Source organism: Pollachius pollachius (genome assembly GCF_949987615.1).
Source record: "Pollachius pollachius genome assembly, chromosome: 2".
Lineage (NCBI taxonomy): Eukaryota > Metazoa > Chordata > Actinopteri > Gadiformes > Gadidae > Pollachius > Pollachius pollachius.
In genome coordinates this window covers 38,977,415-38,997,406 of record NC_136935.1, presented here as the reverse complement: position 1 = coordinate 38,997,406, position 19,992 = coordinate 38,977,415, and the positions used below count along the sequence as shown (strand labels likewise).

The 19,992-nt window shown below is 45.8% G+C and overlaps 2 protein-coding genes across 6 annotated transcripts; both read right to left on the bottom strand.

Annotated features, from left to right (window-relative positions):
• Positions 1-1,730: 1,730 nt before the first annotated feature.
• Positions 1,731-7,085, bottom strand: LOC307071232 (caspase-6-like). 3 transcript variants are annotated; one of them, XM_079730180.1, is made up of 8 exons: positions 7,037-7,085; positions 6,824-6,862; positions 6,176-6,197; positions 5,691-5,825; positions 5,233-5,309; positions 4,965-5,140; positions 4,542-4,689; positions 1,731-2,552 (listed from the first exon to the last, which is right to left on the bottom strand). In XM_079730180.1, the coding sequence occupies exons 1-8, from the start codon at positions 7,053-7,055 to the stop codon at positions 2,317-2,319; spliced, it is 852 nt and encodes a 283-aa protein (XP_079586306.1). In that variant the 5' UTR covers positions 7,056-7,085; the 3' UTR covers positions 1,731-2,316. The 3 variants fall into 3 exon arrangements, with proteins under 3 accessions (XP_079586306.1, XP_079586307.1, XP_079586308.1); XM_079730181.1 differs by having other exon boundaries at positions 6,824-6,859; positions 7,037-7,076; XM_079730182.1 differs by having other exon boundaries at positions 6,176-6,194; positions 7,037-7,062.
• Positions 7,086-12,153: 5,068 nt separating this feature from the next.
• On the bottom strand, positions 12,154-17,392 carry LOC307071233 (caspase-6-like). Of its 3 annotated transcripts, none has more exons than XM_079730183.1 (8): positions 17,333-17,392; positions 17,120-17,158; positions 16,474-16,495; positions 16,033-16,167; positions 15,581-15,657; positions 15,313-15,488; positions 14,861-15,008; positions 12,154-12,854 (listed from the first exon to the last, which is right to left on the bottom strand). In XM_079730183.1, the coding sequence occupies exons 1-8, from the start codon at positions 17,349-17,351 to the stop codon at positions 12,619-12,621; spliced, it is 852 nt and encodes a 283-aa protein (XP_079586309.1). In that variant the 5' UTR covers positions 17,352-17,392; the 3' UTR covers positions 12,154-12,618. The 3 variants fall into 3 exon arrangements, with proteins under 3 accessions (XP_079586309.1, XP_079586310.1, XP_079586311.1); XM_079730184.1 differs by having other exon boundaries at positions 17,120-17,155; positions 17,333-17,375; XM_079730185.1 differs by having other exon boundaries at positions 16,474-16,492; positions 17,333-17,363.
• Positions 17,393-19,992: the final 2,600 nt, after the last annotated feature.

Here is a 19,992-nt window from a genome sequence, read left to right as displayed (position 1 = left end):
ATCCATCCACGCCCCCAACCTGGCCCCCTTCCAGTTTGCATACAGAGCCAAACGGTCCACAGAGGATGCACTCAGCTCTGCTCTCCACCCACCCCTCACCCACCTGGACACAAAATACTCATATGTGAGAATGCTCTTTATAGACTTCAGTTCAGCGTTCAACATAAATTACAATTAGGGCATTTGGCAGACGCTTTTATCCAAAGCGACTTACATCGGTTAATACACACATTGACAGCAGAGTCAACCATGCAAGGCGACAGCCAGCTCGTCAGGAGCAGTTAGGGTTAAGTGTCTTGCTCAGGGACACATCAACACTCAGCTAGGAGGAGCTGGGGATCGAACTAGCAACCTTTCGGTTACAAGACAACTGCTCTATCTCCTGAGCTAAGCCAACACCATAGTCCCAGAACAACTCCTCTGTAAACTGGACCAGCTGGGGCTCAACACCTCCATCTGCAACTGGCTGCTGGACTTCTTCAGTGAGAGGCCACAAGCAGTATGAGTCAGCAACAACACCTCGAGCAGCATCACACTCACACAGGAGCCCCCCAAGGCTGTGTGTTCAGTCCCCTGCTCTTCACCCTGCCGACTCAACACTGCACACCAACCTACAGCACCAATCACATGGGGAAGTTTGTGGACGACACAACTCTGGTGGGTCTCATCAACAAGGACGACGAGATCCACTACAGGAAGGAGCTCCACCTTCTGACCACGTGGTACAGAGAAGGTATCGGAGCCTCCGTGCCCGCTCCACCAGGCTCACAGAGCTTCATCCACCAGGCTGTCAGGAAGCTGAACTCTCTCTCCCCTCAGCTTCATCTACCAAGCTATTAGGAAGCTCACTCTCTCCACTTGGCCCCCCTTAAATGTCAAGTTTGAATTAACAACCGCAGAACCTTTGTGTACGACGATTCAGAGTTCATCAAAAAGCAGCAGGAAGCTGCTTTGACTTCAACCGATGACTGATTCGATTCGATTTTTGAACATTACACTGGTTGTAATAAGTTGGTTCAGCCTGATCTCATCCGTGCACATGGGGACTTGAAAACGGCCCTTAGAGATGTAAAAGTGAAATGTGTTGTAAATTTCTCCATTAATCATTAAACCAGTTGTAAAAAAATGTTTTGTTTGGTTTGTTCAGCCATTTCAGAATTGTTGTACTGCCATTGGTCCCTTGGAACCAATTGGGCTGACAATAAAATGGCTGGAGAACTACTGATGTGAAAGAGAAACCAAAGCTGATTACTGTGTTGTAAATCAAAGTTCAAATATATAATTCAGTCTCCTAGCAACATATGTTGACAGGGGGCGGACTTATGACTAATTCACTTGAGAAATACCATTCAGAGCTTTCATTTTTGAATCCTTTCTGTTTGTAAAATTCCAAACACTTAAGGAAGTTTTAGGTTTGCGCTAGCACATCAAAGGCGCTTTTAAACAAATGTGAAAAATGTGCAACGTAAGCAATGGAGTCAGTGGGTCTTACCTTCGCGGATCTTCCCTGGAACGTTTTCCTTCATCAGAATGCTATTGGCTCGGACCTGAAATATAATATGAATTAAAATGTTCCCCTATCACCCTTAATCATTATGTAACTTTTTTCTACTCAACATATATTCAAGCTACACTTTCACATTTTTGGAAATAATCTCTCCCCCCCTCCCCCAATAATTTTTCTGGCCCCCAATGAATCTCAGCAACTGAAACACGAAATCAAAGCTTGATTGAACATAAGGTTTTATTTCATAGAAACTTTCGAGGAACCGTACATTTTACAGGTACATGGTGGCTAGAAGATGATAAACATGGTTCCTGAGTTGTTTTAGACACCATTGATAGGCACTGGAATATTATTCAAACATGAAGCTGTGTACACACTATACAACATGCATCACAGTATGTTGGTATCCGATGCTGGTTAACTGACTCCATGCAGAGTATAAACCTACATCTTTAACAGAAAAACATCCTGGAGGTACAAAAAAAATTGGTTGAGAGTCTTAAAAGTAAACGAAAAGTAAATCACTAAAAGATATCATATGATATCTTTTAGTGATTGACTTTATTTTTGTTTCTTTCTGCCTTCATATCGTTTGTTTGATGCATGGGAAACTTTAGGAAAATAAATATATATTTATATCCAAAATGAATTACGTTTGATGATTGTTAATCCCACTCTATGTAACTTTTTGACAGCTGTATGATGGTGCATTGTCAATTTAGCCAACGCATTAGTTCCAAATGATGGGAATGATTCAGGCAGGATAATAAAACACCATTCACCTACAACCCTTTAAAAAAATAAAACTTCTACTGTTTTGGTCGGAAGAAGAGGTTCTTGGTGAGCATTGAAGCGAAGCAGGGAATCTGCTTTTTCCCGATGGCATCTGCGTTTCTGCTTTTCTCGACGGACCGCTTACACACATTACTGTTCACCAGGGTCAGCAGCTCTGTGAACTCCCGGGAACCTCCGTACCCCTCCAGGGTCTTGCAGAGGTCCTGGATGTACCAGGAGCCATTGATGCAATCCCTAAAGGAAAAATACCCTGAACACACACACACACTGACTATCTTATCTGTCTTTGCATGGCAGCGATAGTGAATCACAATATTTTGATTTGAGTTTTATACACACATAGAAACACAAATCGGAGTAAAATATGCTTTCATTTTTCAAAGGCATTTGATTTGCACATTTTTGTGTTATGTGTGTGACTTCTGCCCATTGTTGGTCAACAAGTTGAAATCGGGTTTGGTACGATGACTATTGGAGCGCTGTTGAGAAATTGAATGAAACAGCCGCTGATTTTATGCTGAAGATAAAATATGGTGTTCTGAACGTAACGTAACAACGTTGCCATGAACATTTCACTTTATGAGGTTTTCTAACAGTAATATGAGTTTCCCTAGCCTGCCTATGGTCCCCCAGTAGCTAGAAATGGCGTTGGGTGTAAAATGAGCACCAGCTATCCTGCTCTGCCTTTGAAAAAACTAAGTTCAGATGCGCCGATTTGGAATTTTGTTACCTCCCCTTCTCTGATTTGCCCAATGAACTACGACAGTGCGAGTGCCACAGGTGTGTGTGTGTGGGTGAACACAAAAACACACACTCTAACGCAAGTTCTTTGTTATTTGGATAACCGTTCTGCTGTTGGTGTTATGGCGCATAACACGTCGGGTTCTCTGACGTCTCTCCAAAACGAGACTCGTAGTAGGGGTTATCCCAGCCATGGTTGAGAAGGAATTGGGGGAAAGGAACTTTGGCATTGACTCCCTGAAGTACATGAACCGCGACGTGGAGGAGAAAGGGATTGTTGCCCGCGATTGTCTCCCACCGGAGCCCCGCTGCCTGCCCGCTGACGAGGCACCACCGCCACGAGGCACCACAGCCGTGAGGCACCACCGCCACGGCGATGCCCGCTGCCCGCTGCCGAGGCGGTGGTGCCTCGGCAGTGGGCAGCGTTGTGGGAGGCAATCGCGGTCAATAATCGTGGGCAACAATCCCTTTGTCCTCTATGTCACGGTTCAGTCTACTTCAGATTGATGTGGAAGTGGAAGAATCAGAGACGTCGGAGAACCCGACGCAGTCGTTTGAGATTCATAATATCGTTTGTAGGCGCACACAGCTTTGGCCATGATAATATATATTATACGCAATAGATATCTATGTATAATATGATATTATTTAGATATAGAGTTCCAGGACTCCCTCCAGAGCACCCAGAGTGTTCTAGAATATTTACTGAACACGGCCAAAAGCTGTGTGCGCCTCTGGATGATATTATGAATCCGAGCAATTGCGATACATCCACAGTAAACACTAGCGCATGGTACCATGGCCGCAAGCTGCTCAGGGCCACACCCCCACCCTCCACCTTGACCCGCCTCTAAAAAACAGCACATTTGTGGAAAGCTCATTGTGGGACTGGCTCATAGTGGCTGTAATTCTGCACCATGGCTGAATTTCTTGAACGTCTTCAAATACTGTATTAAGGGCCCACTAACACGTCAAGTCCAGACCAACAAGTAAGTACTCTTGCATCCCCTCATTGTTCAATTCCCCTTTGAACAATGAGGGGTTGCAGGAGTGCTTACTTGTTTGTCAATAAGCCACTGTCACCAGAGGCATGGTTCATGTGGGAGTGAGGTGAACAAATTGTTTTGAATGAGCTGTACACAGACTAGAGTGGGAGAGAATCAATCTTATATTCAAATATTTTTTCGCATTTAAATTTTTCATAAAAAGGGCAATTGATATTTTTTGGTTTGTATTTTGCAAATTACTTTTTTTTGCAGAGAAAAAAAATGGGAGAGCACGCAGGATTTACACAAAGAATTAGGACGCAGAATCAAAGAATAACGGAAGGAATGTGCCGGTTGTTTTGGGTATCCTGCGTAAGCCCACGAAACAGGGCCTTTTCAGCTGTCGCACCCGCCTCTGAAAGACAACCCCCACCCCCAACCACATCGGACAGGCTAGCCCCCGGCCGTCATTCAAAAAGGCCCTCAAAACCCCCCTTTTCCAACTGTCTCACCTTTGGCCACAGAGTAGCACATGAGGAAGTCAGCACCAGCAGGCAGAGTGTGGAACACACCATCGTCCGCCACCACCTGGTCCTCCTCGTCGTCACTGTCCCCGGCCATGCCAGTCACAGGGAGGTCGAACTCACGCCCACGGCAGGCCTGGAAAAATACAGGGTCAGTTAGTAGGCCTGTAGAAGACAGGGTCAGTTAGCAGGGCTGGACAGAGACAGTAAGCAGGCCTGGACAGAGGCAGGGTCAGTTAGCAGGGCTGGACAGAGACAGGGTCAGTTAGCAGGCTTGGACAGAGCCTGCATACTGTCACTTTCCAGGCCTGAGTTGTGTATACAGTATTATTGAGTATATACAGTATATTATGGAAGTATATACATTTGTAGTATAAACAGTATTATTGAGTGATGTTTACAGTATTATACCTGTAGTATAAAGATCTTAGGCTTCCCGACGAGGCTTCTGCACTTGTCTCCTTTGAAATTGGCGGTAACTTCGTCAATGCTGATTTCTTTGTCGTATGCCCACACCTTGTCGTTTTCGCCGTGACTCAGGAAGACGCAGACGAAGCAGTCCGCGTCCACGTGGTTAGCCTGCGCCGCTAGTAGAAGAGCACATTTTAACTTAAAGTTGAAGCTGTTCAACAGATGAGACAAACTCATTGACGTTAGCAATGGAGCCAGTGTGTCTTACCTTCGCTAATCTTTGCCAGAATGTCAACCCTTGTCAGATCCTGATGGGCTTGGACATCAAAGTTTAACGCTTTAAATCTACGAAAAGGAAAGGATTTCCCCACCCAGACACACAGACACAGACACAGACACACAGACACACACACACACACACACACACAGATCCAGTGGTGTGTCTAATTTATTGCAGCGGGTATATGGTGATTTAGGGTATCCCGAAAACTGACAAATTACAACACTGAATCAAAATATATATTCCCAAATATTAATCATGTTTAAGCAATATACTACACTGTGCCAACCAGCAGAAATGGTTCAAAAACGACATGCACAGTGGAGAAATAAAATGCAGGCCAAAGAAGTTTCACATGGTCATAATAGAACTACAACCACCAATGCCCTTTGGCAATTTGTGTTTTACTCAAAAGAGATTTATAAGTTTCAATAGAGAAGTGGAACCTGTTCTCCAGATTGTCACGGTCAATGTTGGTCCCATAGCGAGTCTTTTTTTGACAACCAAAGGTCTCCTGGTTGAAGATGAGGGCCAGGCCGCGACACCTGTGGTCCATCTTGTACTCCCCCAGAGGGAAGTCACTTTAGACAGTAACCATGAGGCAGCACACACACAGGCAAACACACTCACACACACCCAAACAAACACACCCACACACAGAAACGCACACACACACACACACACACACACACACACACACACACACAGTAGGATCAGAAATAAACTGATTTTGTAAGATGAGTCCTGTACAACCAAGGAGATCAGGCCAGAAGTACTATTAAACATGTATGTATGTATGTATGTATGTATATGTGTGTGTGTGTGTGTGTGTGTGTGTGTGTGTGTGTGTGTGTGTGTGTGTGTGTGTGTGTGTGTGTGTGTGTGTGTGTGTGTGTGTGTGTGTGCATGTATGTATGCATAAACATATTACCTGCCAATAAGGGCATCCACTTCTGTTCGATTGCCGGAACATTGTATGAAAGAAATGAAGCATGAATTCAAATATCACACTTAATATGCCAATATCCATATGCCATGTATTTTTAGCTGTCTGTCCAATTTTCACATTTTGCCCAAAACGGTGTTACCGCACTATCATTATATTGTGTTAACCCTATCCCTAAATATTTGCAGGGATACAGCGGGAAACAATCGGTCGCCCTTCGCAAGTGTGCACAGGCTTTTTGTGCGCCCAGCTTGGAGGAGACCTGTCCGCTAGCACTAGAAGGGCCCTGTGAAGAACTACAGCAGCGGCTCCTTTGCAGGAGGTGCTGCAGCGTACAGTTTGGCAAATTTGCCAGCATCTGTCTAAAATGTGTGAGGTGTCTTTTTTTTGGCCAGCAATTATCTGCGCCTCAGCTCACTAAGCTTTTGTCTGAGGTTTTAGGGAGGTTAATGCGCATGCAGCACACCTTTTGTGCACTGCCGCGGAGAGACTCCGGAGCCTTCTGCACACTTAGAGCTGTTGAGGCACGTCCGACCAGCGGGAAAGCGCCCGGTAAACCCGATGCATTTCAGCCCTGACTAGATGTAGGCTATACATGCTCTCCTGCTGTATAACGTGAAAAGTATCACTCACGTGCATTGTTGGTTGCTGTTTTGCCGTCTGGAGCACCTGCTGTCAGTGGGGAACAAAACTTTTGTTTTCGATGTTTTCCTTGGCATAAGGAAAATATGATGGTCTGTCTATATCACAAACAGTCCATGGTATCAATTGAGAGAAGATTCTGTTTAAAATTGAACATTATGATTAAAGATCAAAAGTTTAAATGTAGGCGACCTCTAGACTCACCCTTTTCCACTTTAGACATTGTCGTAGTCAAGTGATCAGCACACACTGAAACAGAGTTGAGAAATTGACTGTCAACGGATGACTAGTTAAGTTCCCTCCCTACTGTTTGATTGGTTAGGTTGTAAAACAGATAAGCAATTGGAGCTCACTCCTGTCGGTCAAAACCATATCCAAACGTTCGACGATTTGCATAATACAACCCATTGCAACATATGAGTCAAGTTGAATAAAATAGGAAAACAGAATCTGTATATTCAACACTGTACATTATTGTAACAACCAAATGTTATCAAAACACAAAAAAATTAAGTTATTCATGTCCATCCAAACAGTTTCTTATTATTCCAAATAGACAGACATATTTAAAAATAAATGATACAGAAAGGATCTTGAAATAAAATCTGAATTAAAATGGTCCCCTTCATCCCTTAATCATTATGTATTTTTCTTCAACTCAACATATTGTGGCGACCACAGGTGTAGGCGCTCGTTCAGTTGCGCAAGGGATTCTGGGGGGTTCATTTATCCTGGGGGTTTGGACCCTTTCGGGGACAGTGTGGTTGTTGGGTTGAGTGGGGTTAATGGGTTGTGGTAGTTAATTAGTTGTGTGTTGTTGAGTGTTGACATGTTGTGTGCATCGTTGCCGCCACCGTCACCGAGAGCGACATGTTCGTTTAGTGGTTGCGCTGGTTTCCGTGTTTGTGGTTGGTCGTAAATAAAGGCAGTCCCTAGTCGTGCGGTGTATGGGGCACGGAACTGCATAATTGGTTCAACCTGGGCTTCCGTCTCGTCCTTCCCGTGCTGCTCGCCACAATATGTTGAAGCTACACTTTCACAGTTCAGAAATGATCTCTCCCCCCATTTTACTTTTTGACCCCAAATAATCTCAGCAACTGAACAGACTTAGAGCATGGTCAATCATAAGGCTTTATTTCATATAAATCGTTGAGGAATCATACACTTTACGGTAAGATGGTGGCTAAATAAATAAACACGTCTCCTGAGTTGCTTTAGACATTAGCCATAAGCACAGTCTTATTAGTACTATAACATTGTGTACATGCTGTGTACTGCTAGAACCCCAGACATATGCACCACAGTATAGTGTTGAAGTATAAAGCTACGTAACAGAAATACAGAAACAAATACATTCATACATACTGTGGTAACCCGCTTCCTAATGTGCCGGGTTCCAGGTACGAATCACACGTTGAAATGAGGGTTAAGCCGCACTCCGCATTTATTGCAATGATCTCCGACAGGGAACGCAATCACTATCTTTAGGGTCTCCGTGAGCCTCTAGTCGATCGTGGTCTCGAGCGCTTCCTCCTTGCCACTCGCTCCCGTCCTTCTCTCTCGTCAGTTCTCGTGCCCCTTTTAAGATGGCTCCCGGGCCTTTTCCTCCCTCCGGTCAGGTGTCCCCTATCTCGCTGATTGGGGGTGGAGAAGTGATGCTCTCTGTCGCCAGTTAGTGGGTGGCGGCGGTATACGCCGTCCACCACTAATCCTCGGACCCGCCCGGGCCGAGGTTTAATGGGCGGGATGCCACACTCCTCCACCGCTTGCTCAGGTCTCAGGCAGACGGGGAACCCGCCCAGGCAGGTATCCCGACGTGACAGGGCGTTGGCGTTAGCGTGCTCCTTGCCCGGTCGGTGGTTCACCTTAAAGCGTAAGTCCTGGAGGGCCAGGAACCATCGCGTCACCCGGGCGTTGGTGTCTTTGGCGCCGGCCATCCACTTCAGGGGGGCGTGGTCGTTGACCAGGGTAAACTCCCTCCTTAGGAGATAATATCAAGTGGAGCCTGGAGTTTATCCAGGATCCACTTGATGACCAGGGCCTCCTTCTCTACCGTTGAGTAGTTCCGTTCGTTCGGTAGTAGCTTTCGGCTGATGTACGTGATGGGGTGTTCCTCTCCGGCCCGGACCTGGGACAGGACTCCCCCCAGCCCCACCTCCGAAGTGTCCGTGTGCACTATCAGGGGGGAAGCAAATTCGGGGGTTATGAGCACCGGCTCCGAGCATAGATCCTCGCGGAGCGTCCCAAAGGTCTGGTTGGCTGCCTCGGATCAGGTGATCCGATCCGGCAGGGCCTTTCGGGTCAGGTTGTTCAGTGGGATGGCCACCGGGTATAAACCGCTGGTAATACCCGACTACTCCTAAAAACGACTTCACCTGCTTCTTGGTGAGGGGTTGGGGCCAGTCCCGGATGGCGGCCACCTTGCTCTACTGTGGCCGGACGGTTCCACGCCCAACCTGGTACCCCAGGTATGCCGTCTCCTCCAGCCTGAGATGACACTTGGCCGGGTTGGCAGTGAGGCCCGCCTTCCGCAGCTCCCCCAGCACCGCCCTCAGCTGGCAGATGTGGACATCCCAGCTGTGACTTTAGATGATGATGTCATCTATGTAGGCCACTGCGTAGGCCTGGTGGGGCCTCAGGAGCTGGTCCATCATGCGCTGGAAGGTGGCCGGAGCGCCATGTACTCCGAAGGGGAGGACGGTGTACTGGTACAGCCCCCCTGGAGTTGAGAACGCCGTCTTCTCCCGGGCAGCCCGGGTCAACGGTACCTGCCAATACCCCTTGGTCAGGTCCAAGGTCGTGAGGTAACGGGCTGGTCCAAGGCATTCGATTAGCTTGTCCACCCGGGGCATGGGTATGCGTCAAACTCAGACGCCTTGTTCAGCCTCCGGAAGTCATTACAAAAGCGATAGGTTCCATCTGGCTTTGGTACGAGGACTACCGGGCTGGACCAGGCACTGCGCGACTCCTCGATGACCCGGAGCTGTAGCATCCGGCGTACCTCGGCCTGGATGGCCTCCCTCCGGGCCTCCGGGATCCTATAGGGGTGAACTCTCACCTTCGCTCCCGGCGCCGTCCGGATATCGTGATGGGCGATCGTGGTCCTCCCTGGAAGCGCGGTGCTGCATGACGATCTCGTCAAGGTCTTGCTTCTGGGCCGGGCTGATGTCCAAAACAGGACTATACAAAAAAGATAACCTGCCACTTCAAAGACAGCAGAGACAAGCAGAGCCTGTGGCCGGGCATTCAGACCATCACAGACTACAAGCCCGCCCCACAGATCTCTCTACGACAACATCTCTCTGCTCAACAACCTCAACAGCTTTTTTGCACGGCTTGAAGCCACAAGCAACACAAACCCACAGAAAACTCCACCCACCACCACCGCCAACATCATCATACCTGTGCCAAAGAAACCTGCTCCATCCTGCTTCAATGACTATCGCCCTGTGGCACTTACCCCCATCATCAGGAAGTGTTTTGAACAGCTAGTCATGTCACACATCAAATCCATCCTCGCCCCAACCCTGGCCCCCTTCCAGTTTGCATACAGAGCCAAACGGTCCACAGAGGATGCAATCAGCTCTGCTCTCCACCCAGCCCCCACCAACCTGGACACAAAATACTCATATGTGAGAATGCTCTTCATAGACTTCAGTTCAGCGTTCAACACCAAAGTCCCAGAACAACTCCTCTGTAAACTGGACCAGCTGGGGCTCAACACCTCCCTCTGCAACTGGCTGCTGGACTTCCTCAGTGAGAGGCCACAAGCAGTACGAGTCAGCAGCAACACCTCGAGCAGCATCACACTCAGCACAGGAGCCCCCCCAAATATGTGTGTTCAGTCCCCTGCTCTTCTCCCTGCCAACTCACGACTGCACACCAACCTACAGCACCAATCACATGGGGAAGTTGGCGGACGACACAACTCTGGTGGGTCTCATCACCAAGGACGACGAGACCCACTACATGAAGGAGGTCAACCTTCTGACCACGTGGTGCAGATAAAACAACCTCCTGCTGAATGTCAGCAAAACCAAAGAAATTGTTGTTTGACTTCTGGAGACGCCACACCCAACACCCACCACCGTCCATCGATGGTGCTGCTGTGGAGAAAGAGTGAGCAGCACCAAATTCCTGGGGGTGCACATCATTGAGGACCTCTCCTGGACCACCAACACTGCATCGTTGGCAAAGAAAGCACAGCAGTGCCTCTACTTCTCCTGTGCAAACTCAAGCGAGCGAGCGCTCCCCCATCTATCATGTGCACATTCTACCGAGACACCATTGAGAGCATCCTGTCCAGCTGCATCACTGTGTGGTGCGGGAGCTGCACTGACTACTACAGGAGAGCCCTGCAATGTATAGTGAACACATCTGGAAAGATCATGGGTGCCCCACCCCCCTCCTTGCAAGACACATACATCACCTGTCTCACCCGCAAAGCAACCATGATTGAGAGCGACGCCAGCCACCCCGCACAGTCTGTTCAGCCTCCTGCCCTCTGGGAGAAGGTATCGGAGCCTCGTGCCCGCTCCACCATACTCACATACAGCTTCATCCACCAGGCTGTCAGGAAGCTGAACTCTCTCTCCCCTCTCTCCCCTCAGCTTCATCCACCAAGCTATTAGGAAGCTCACTCTCTCCACTTGGCCCCCCTTAAATGTCAAGTTTGAATTAACAACCGCAGAACCTCTTTGTGTATGACGATTCAGAGTTCATCAAAAAGCAGCAGGAAGCTGCTTTGACTTCAACCGATGGCTGATTTGATTCGATTTTTGAACATTACACTGGTTGTAATAAGTTGGTTCAGCCTGATCTCATCCGTGCACATGGGGACTTGAAAATGGCCCCTAGAGGTGTAAAAGTGAAATGTGTTGTAAATTTCAACACTAATCATTAAACCAGTTGTACATAGTGTTATCGCAATCTTTTGTTTGACTTGTACAGCCATTTCAGAATTGTTGTACTGCCGTTGGTCCCTTGGAACCAATTGGACTGACAATAAAATGTCTGGAAAACTACTGATGTGAAAGAGAAACCAAAGCTGATTACAGTGTTCAGTGTTGTAAATCAAAGATCAAATATATAAATCAGTCTCCTAGCAACACATGTTGACAGGGGGCGGACTTATGACTAATTTAATTGAGAAATACCATTTAGAGCTTTCAATTTTGAATCCTTTCGGATTGTAAAATTCATTATGTAATTTTTTTTTATTTCACCATATATTGAAGCTACACTTTTACATTTTCTGAAATGATCTCTCCCCCCAATAAATTATCTGGCCCCCAATGAATCTCAGCAACTGAAACACAAGGTCAAAGCTTGATCGAAAGTTTTATTTCAAAGACAGGAACCATACATTGTACAGGTACATGGTGGCTAGTAGATGGTAAACATGGAGTCGTTTTATACACCATTGATGAACACAATTATAAACATGAAGCTGTGTACTGATAGAACCTCCCACTATAAAAAAAATTGGGATGAGATAGTCAAGTAAATAAAAAACGTGTGTGAGGACTATGATTTCTTTTAGTGATTGACTTTATTTGTGCTTCATTCTGCCTTCATATATTGAGTTTGAACCTTTAGGAAATCAATATATTTGTATCCAAAATGAATTACGCTTGATTATTGTTAAATCCACGCTATCAAACTTTACGACTTCTATATGATGGTACATTTTCAATTTAGCCAACACATTAGTTCCAAATGATGGGAATAATTCAGGCAGGATAACAAAACCCATTCACCCACTGCGCATTCAAAAAATAAGACATCTACTCTTTTGGTCGGAAGTAAAGCTTCTTGGTGAGCATGGAAGCGAAGCAGGGAATCTGCTTCTTCCCGATGGCATCTGCGATTTTGCTTTTCTCGAAGCGCCGCTTACACACATTACTGTTCACCAGGGTCAGCAGCTCTGTGAACTCCCGGGAACCTCCGTACACCTCGAGGGTCTTGCAGAGGTCCCGGATGTACCAGGAGCCATTTTTGCGAACCCTAAAGGAAGAATGCCCTGAACACACACACACACTGACTATCTTATCTGTCTTTGCATGACAGCGATAGTGAATCACAATATTTAGATTTGAGTTTTATGCACACATAGAAACACAAATCGGTCAACAAGTTGAAATCGGGTTTGGTACAATGACTATTGGAGCGCTGTTGAGGCATTGAATAAAACAGCCAAGATGGCAGCCGTTGATTTTATGCTAAAGATAAAATATGGTGTTCTGAACGGAACGTAACAAAGTTACAGGTCCCATGCCATGAACATTTCACTTCATGAGGTTTTCTAACAGTAATATGAGTTTCCCTAGCCTGCCTATTGTCCCCCAGTAGCTAGAAATGGCGTTGGGTGTAAAATGAGCACCAGCTATCCTGCTCTGCCTTTGAAAAAACTAAGTTCAGATGCGCCGATTTGGAATTTTGTTACCTCCCCTTCTCTGATTTGCCCAATGAACTACGACAGTGCGAGTGCCACAGGTGTGTGTGTGTGTGTGTGAACACAAAAACACACACTCTAACGCAAGTTCTTTGTTATTTGGATAACCGTTCTGCTGTTAGTGTTATGGCGCATAACACGTCGGGTTCTCTGACGTCTCTCCAAAACGAGACTCGTAGTAGGGGTTATCCCAGCCATGGTTGAGAAGGAATTGGGGGAAAGGAACTTTGGCATTGACTCCCTGAAGTACATGAACTGCGACATGGAGGAGAAAGGGATTGTTGCCCGCGATTGTCTCCCACCGGAGCCCCGCTGCCTGCCCGCTGACGAGGCACCACCGCCACGAGGCACCACAGCCGTGAGGCACCACCGCCACGGCGATGCCCGCTGCCCGCTGCCGAGGCGGTGGTGCCTCGGCAGCGGGCAGCGTTGCGGGAGGCAATCGCGGTCAATAATCGTGGGCAACAATCCCTTAGTCCTCTATGTCACGGTTCAGTCTACTTCAGATTGATGTGGAAGTGGAAGAATCAGAGACGTCGGAGAACCCGACGCAGTCGTTTGAGATTCATAATATCGTTTGTAGGCGCACACAGCTTTGGCCATGATAATATATATTATACGCAATAGATATCTATGTATAATATGATATTATTTTGATATAGAGTTCCAGGACTCCCTCCAGAGCACCCAGAGTGTTCTAGAATATTTACTGAACACGGCCAAAAGCTGTGTGCGCCTCTGGATGATATTATGAATCCGAGCAATTGCGATACATCCACAGTAAACACTAGCGCATGGTACCATGGCCGCAAGCTGCTCAGGGCCACACCCCCACCCTCCACCTTGACCCGCCTCTAAAAAACGGCACATTTGTGGAAAGCTCATTGTGGGACTGGCTCATAGTGGCTGTAATTCTGCACCATGGCTGAATTTCTTGAACGTCTTCAAATACTGTATTAAGGGCCCACTAACACAAGTCCAGACCAACAAGTAAGTACTCTTTCATCCCCTCATTGTTCAATTCCCCTTTGAACAATGAGGGGTTGCAGGAGTGCTTACTTGTTTGTCAATAAGCCACTGTCACCAGAGGCATGGTTCATGTGGGAGTGAGGTGAACAAATCGTTTTGAATGAGCTGTACACAGACTAGAGTTTGATAGGATAAAGAACTTCAAATGCAGGAAGAATACAGACTAATGATGGATAGTTTTTCTTTACATCAACTTTCCGGGAGAGAATCAATCTTATATTCAAATATTTTTCGCATTTAAATTTTTCATAAAAAGGGCAATTGGTATTTTTTGGTTTGTATTTTGCAAATTACTTTTTTTTGCAGAGAAAAAAAATGGGAGAGCACGCAGGATTTACACAAAGAATTAGGACGCAGAATCAAAGAATAACGGAAGGAATGTGCCGGTTGTTTTGGGTATCCTGCGTAAGCCCACGAAACAGGGCCTTTTCAGCTGTCGCACCCGCCTCTGAAAGACAACCCCCACCCCCAACCACATCGGACAGGCTAGCCCCCGGCCGTCATTCAAAAAGGCCCTCAAAACCCCCCTTTTCCAACTGTCTCACCTTTGGCCACAGAGTAGCACATGAGGAAGTCAGCACCAGCAGGCAGAGTGTGGAACACACCATCGTCCGCCACCACCTGGTCCTCCTCGTCGTCACTGTCCCCGGCCATGCCAGTCACAGGGAGGTCGAACTCACGCCCACGGCAGGCCTGGAAAAATACAGGGTCAGTTAGTAGGCCTGTAGAAGACAGGGTCAGTTAGCAGGGCTGGACAGAGACAGGGTTAGTTAGCAGGCCTGGACAGAGACAGTAAGCAGGCCTGGACGGAGGCAGGGTCAGTTAGCAGGGCTGGACAGAGACAGGGTCAGTTAGCAGGCTTGGACAGAGCCTGCATACTGTCACTTTCCAGGCCTGAGTTGTGTATACAGTATTATTGAGTATATACAGTATATTATGGAAGTATATACATTTGTAGTATAAACAGTATTATTGAGTGATGTTTACAGTATTATACCTGTAGTATAAAGATCTTAGGCTTCCCGACGAGGCTTCCGCACTTGTCTCCTTTGAAATTGGCGGTAACTTCGTCAATGCTGATTTCTTTGTCGTATGCCCACACTTTGTCGTTTTCGCCGTGACTCAGGAAGACGCAGACGAAGCAGTCCGCGTCCACGTGGTTAGCCTGCGCCGCTAGTAGAAGAGCACATTTTAACTTAAAGTTGAAGCTGTTCAACAGATGAGACAAACTCATTGACGTTAGCAATGGAGCCAGTGTGTCTTACCTTCGCTAATCTTTGCCAGAATGTCAACCCTTGTCAGATCCTGATGGGCTTGGACATCAAAGTTTAACGCTTTAAATCTACGAAAAGGAAAGGATTTCCCCACCCAGACACACAGACACAGACACACACACACACACACACACACACACACACAGATCCAGTGGTGTGTCTAATTTATTGCAGCGGTTATATGGTGATTTAGGGTATCCCGAAAACTGACAAATTACAACACTGAATCTAAATATATATTCCCAAATATTAATCATGTTTAAGCAATATACTACACTGTGCCAACCAGCAGAAATGGTTCAAAAACGACATGCACAGTGGAGAAATAAAATGCAGGCCAAAGAAGTTTCACATGGTCATAATAGAACTACAACCACCAATGCCCTTTGGCAATTTGTGTTTTACTCAAAAGAGATTTATAAGTTTCAATAGAGAAGTGGAACCTGTTCTCCAGATTGTCACGGTCAATGTTGGTCCCAGAGCGAGTCATTTTTTGACAACCAAAGGTCTCCTGGTTGAAGATGAGGGCCAGGCCGCGACGCCTGTGGTCCATCTTGTACTCCCCCAGAGGGAAGTCACTTTAGACAGTAACCATGAGGCAGCACACACACAGGCAAACACACTCACACACACCCACACACAGAAACGCACACAGAAACGCACACACACACACACAGTAGGATCAGAAATAAACTGATTTTGTAAGATGAGTCCTGTACAACCAAGGAGATCAGGCCAGAAGTACTATTAAACATGTATGTATGTATGTATGTATGTATGTATGTGTGTATGTGTGTATGTGTGTGTGTGTGTGTGTGTGTGTGTGTGTGTGTGTGTGTGTGTGTGTGTGCGTGCGTGTATGTATGTATGCATAAACATATTACCTGCCAATAAGGGCATCCACTTCTGTTCGATTGCCGGAACATTGTATGAAAGAAATGAAGCATGAATTCAAATATCACACTTAATATGCCAATATCCATATGCCATGTATTTTTAGCTGTCTGTCCAATTTTCAAATTTTGCCCAAAACGGTGTTACCGCACTATCATTATATTGTGTTAACCCTATCCCTAAATATTTGCAGGGATAGAGCGGGACACAATCGGTCGCCCTTCGCAAGTGTGCACAGGCTTTTTGTGCGCCCAGCTTGGAGGCGACCTGTCCGCTAGCACTAGAAGGGCCCTGTGAAGAACTACAGCAGCGGCTCCTTTGCAGGAGGTGCTGCAGCGTACAGTTTGGCAAATTTGCCAGCATCTGTCTAAAATGTGTGAGGTGTCTTTTTTTTGGCCAGCAATTATCTGCGCCTCAGCTCACTAAGCTTGTCTGAGGTTTTAGGGAGGTTAATGCGCATGCAGCACACCTTTTGTGCACTGCCGCGGAGAGACTCCGGAGCCTTCTGCACACTTACAGCTGTTGAGGCACGTCCGACCAGCGGGAAAGCGCCCGGTAAACCCGATGCATTTCAGCCCTGACTAGATGTAGGCTATACATGCTCTCCTGCTGTATAACGTGAAAAGTATCACTCACGTGCATTGTCGGTTGCTGTTTTGCCGTCTGGAGCACCTGCTGTCAGTGGGGAACAAAACCTTTGTTTTCGATGTTGTCCTTGGCATAAGGAAAATATGATGGTCTGTCTATATCACAAACAATCCATGGTATCAATTGAGAGAAGATTCTGTTTAAAATTGAACATTATGATTAAAGATCAAAAGTTTAAATGTAGGCGACCTCTAGACTCACCCTTTTCCACTTCAGACATTGTCGTAGTCAAGTGATCAGCACACACTGAAACAGAGTTGAGAAATTGACTGTCAACGGATGACTAGTTAAGTTCCCTCCCTACTGTTTGATTGGTTAGGTTGTAAAACAGATAAGCAATTGGAGCTCACTCCTGTCGGTCAAAACCATATCCAAACGTTCGACGATTTGCATAATACAACCCATTACAACATATGAGTCAAGTTGAATAAAATAGGAAAACAGAATCTGTATATTCAACACTGTACAGTATTGTAACAATCAAATGTTATCAAAACACAAAAAAATTAAGTTATTAATGTCCATCCAAACAGTTTCTTATTATTCCAAATAGACATATTTAAAAATAAATGATACAGAAAGGATCTTGAAATATAATCTGAATTAAAATGGTCCCCTTCATCCCTTAATCATTATGTATTTTTTCTTCAACTCATCATATTGTGGCGACCACAGGTGTAGGCGCTCGTTCAGTTGCGCAAGGGATTCTGGGGGGTTCATTTATCCTGGGGGTTTGGACCCTTTCGGGGACAGTGTGGTTGTTGGGTTGAGTGGGGTTGATGGGTTGTGGTAGTTAATTAGTTGTGTGTTGTTGAGTGTTGACATGTTGTGTGCATCGTTGCCGCCACCGTCACCGAGAGCGACATGTTCGTTTAATGGTTGCGCTGGTTTCCGTGTTTGTGGTTGGTCGTTAATAAAGGCGGTCCCTAGTCTTGCGGTGTATGGGGCACGGAACTGCATAATTGGTTAAACCTGGGCTTCCGTCTCGTCCTTCCCGTGCTGCTCGCCACAATATGTTGAAGCTACACTTTCCCATTTCAGAAATGATCTCTCCCCCCATTTTACTTTTTGACCCCAAATAATCTCAGCAACTGAACATCAGACTCAGAGCATGTTCAATCATAAGGCTTTATTTCATATAAATCGTTGAGGAATCATACACTTTACGGTAAGATGGTGGCTAAATAAATAAACACGTCTCCTGAGTTGCTTTAGACATTAGCCATAAGCACAGTCTTATTAGTACTATAACATTGTGTACATGCTGTGTACTGCTAGAACCCCAGACATATGCACCACAGTATAGTGTTGAAGTATAAAGCTACGTAACAGAAATACAGAAACAAACACATTCATACATATGTAGCCGAGCTAAATTTAATTTGATTTTGTTTTATTTTTTTATCATTGTTCATACCTTTTTTATTGTGAACTCCACCAAATATTGGTTCCTAAGTAAGTTGGTTTCGTTGTTTCCTATGGCATGCCTTTTGTTCCCTGGGGAGTGGTTTGGCGTTGCACCTGTGTGTCTAGCGTCAGTGAACGCTGATGCACGGGGCTGGTGAGTTGCGTTTGTGTCTCTCTCCGTTAGATTTTTATGTTAACCCCTGTCTTTGTCTTTGAACGGTTGTGGTGGTTCACACTGCTTTGCGACATGCTTTTAGGCACGCGGGAGAAACTCCCTGGTTCGTAGACAATTTTTTTAGTCATTGAATTGTTGGAAGGGTGGACTTTATAACTTTTAACTCGTGAACTAGCTTGAGCTGGTGTTAGCTTTCTACGGGGTTTCCCGGCCGCGTGAGATTCGGCATGGGAGGAAGATCGCTGTATTTCCCGCGTTGATATTACAAATGCATGTATGCAATGTATGTGTGGTCAATTGTTTGCTTCCTTTATTTTGTAGAGTGGAGAGAGATATCCCGGATTGTGTGTGACGCCTGTGTTGTTTTGTCTCCTTTTGAAAGGTATGCCTGTTATGTGTTTTTGTTTATGATATAATATGTAAAATGAGTGTGAGAGGAAAATGACAATTCTTTATTATATTTTATTTCCTTTATCAGTGTATATATTTTATATACTGTCTTTTTATTTAAGATCATTTTATGCTTTGTTTACATTTTTATAATTTATCCCCTACATGTATCCATTTAAAGTTACAGGATATATTAAGCTAAGGGGTCAGTGAACGCTGATGCACGGGGCTGAGTGGAGAGAGATATCCCGGATTGTGTGTGACGCCTGTGTTGTTTTGTCTCCTTTTGAAAGAATAAACCTCCATCACTCGACTCCTGTGTGTGTGCCTCACTCAAAGATACAAGACACAACGCAGAAACACATCGGTTACAAATGGTGCCGTGACCCGGATTCTTCAGATCAGCTGCTGCAGATCGCCGAGGTTATGCTGTGAGCAAGTAAGCGTATCGTACAGCAAGCAGGAAGGATCCGTTGATTGTTGAGACCTTTCATAAAAGTTTTTTTTTATTTGTGGCTGTGTTTTTCCACAATTTATCATTATTTTTTCCTCAAATACAGTGTCCCTGTACAGTTAAATATTATTTTAACATCACATTTCGACTGTTATATTCCACTATATTCATTGTGTTTTAATTATAATGGATTTTACGCGATTTGGGATGGGTAGAGGGTGTTTGCAACCAGGGAATGCAGAGCAAACTAGGATGCCAGGCATTAGCAGCCCTCAGAGTACAGATAATGGTACGCCTGTAGCAAGGCAGATGTTTTCCACTCCCGCCACTTCTGATAATGACACTCTGGCACAACTGCGTGACCTCTTAGGGGAGCTGGGAACCCACATTGGTGACACTGTTGTGAGTCGCATATTAGCCAACCAAACACTTACC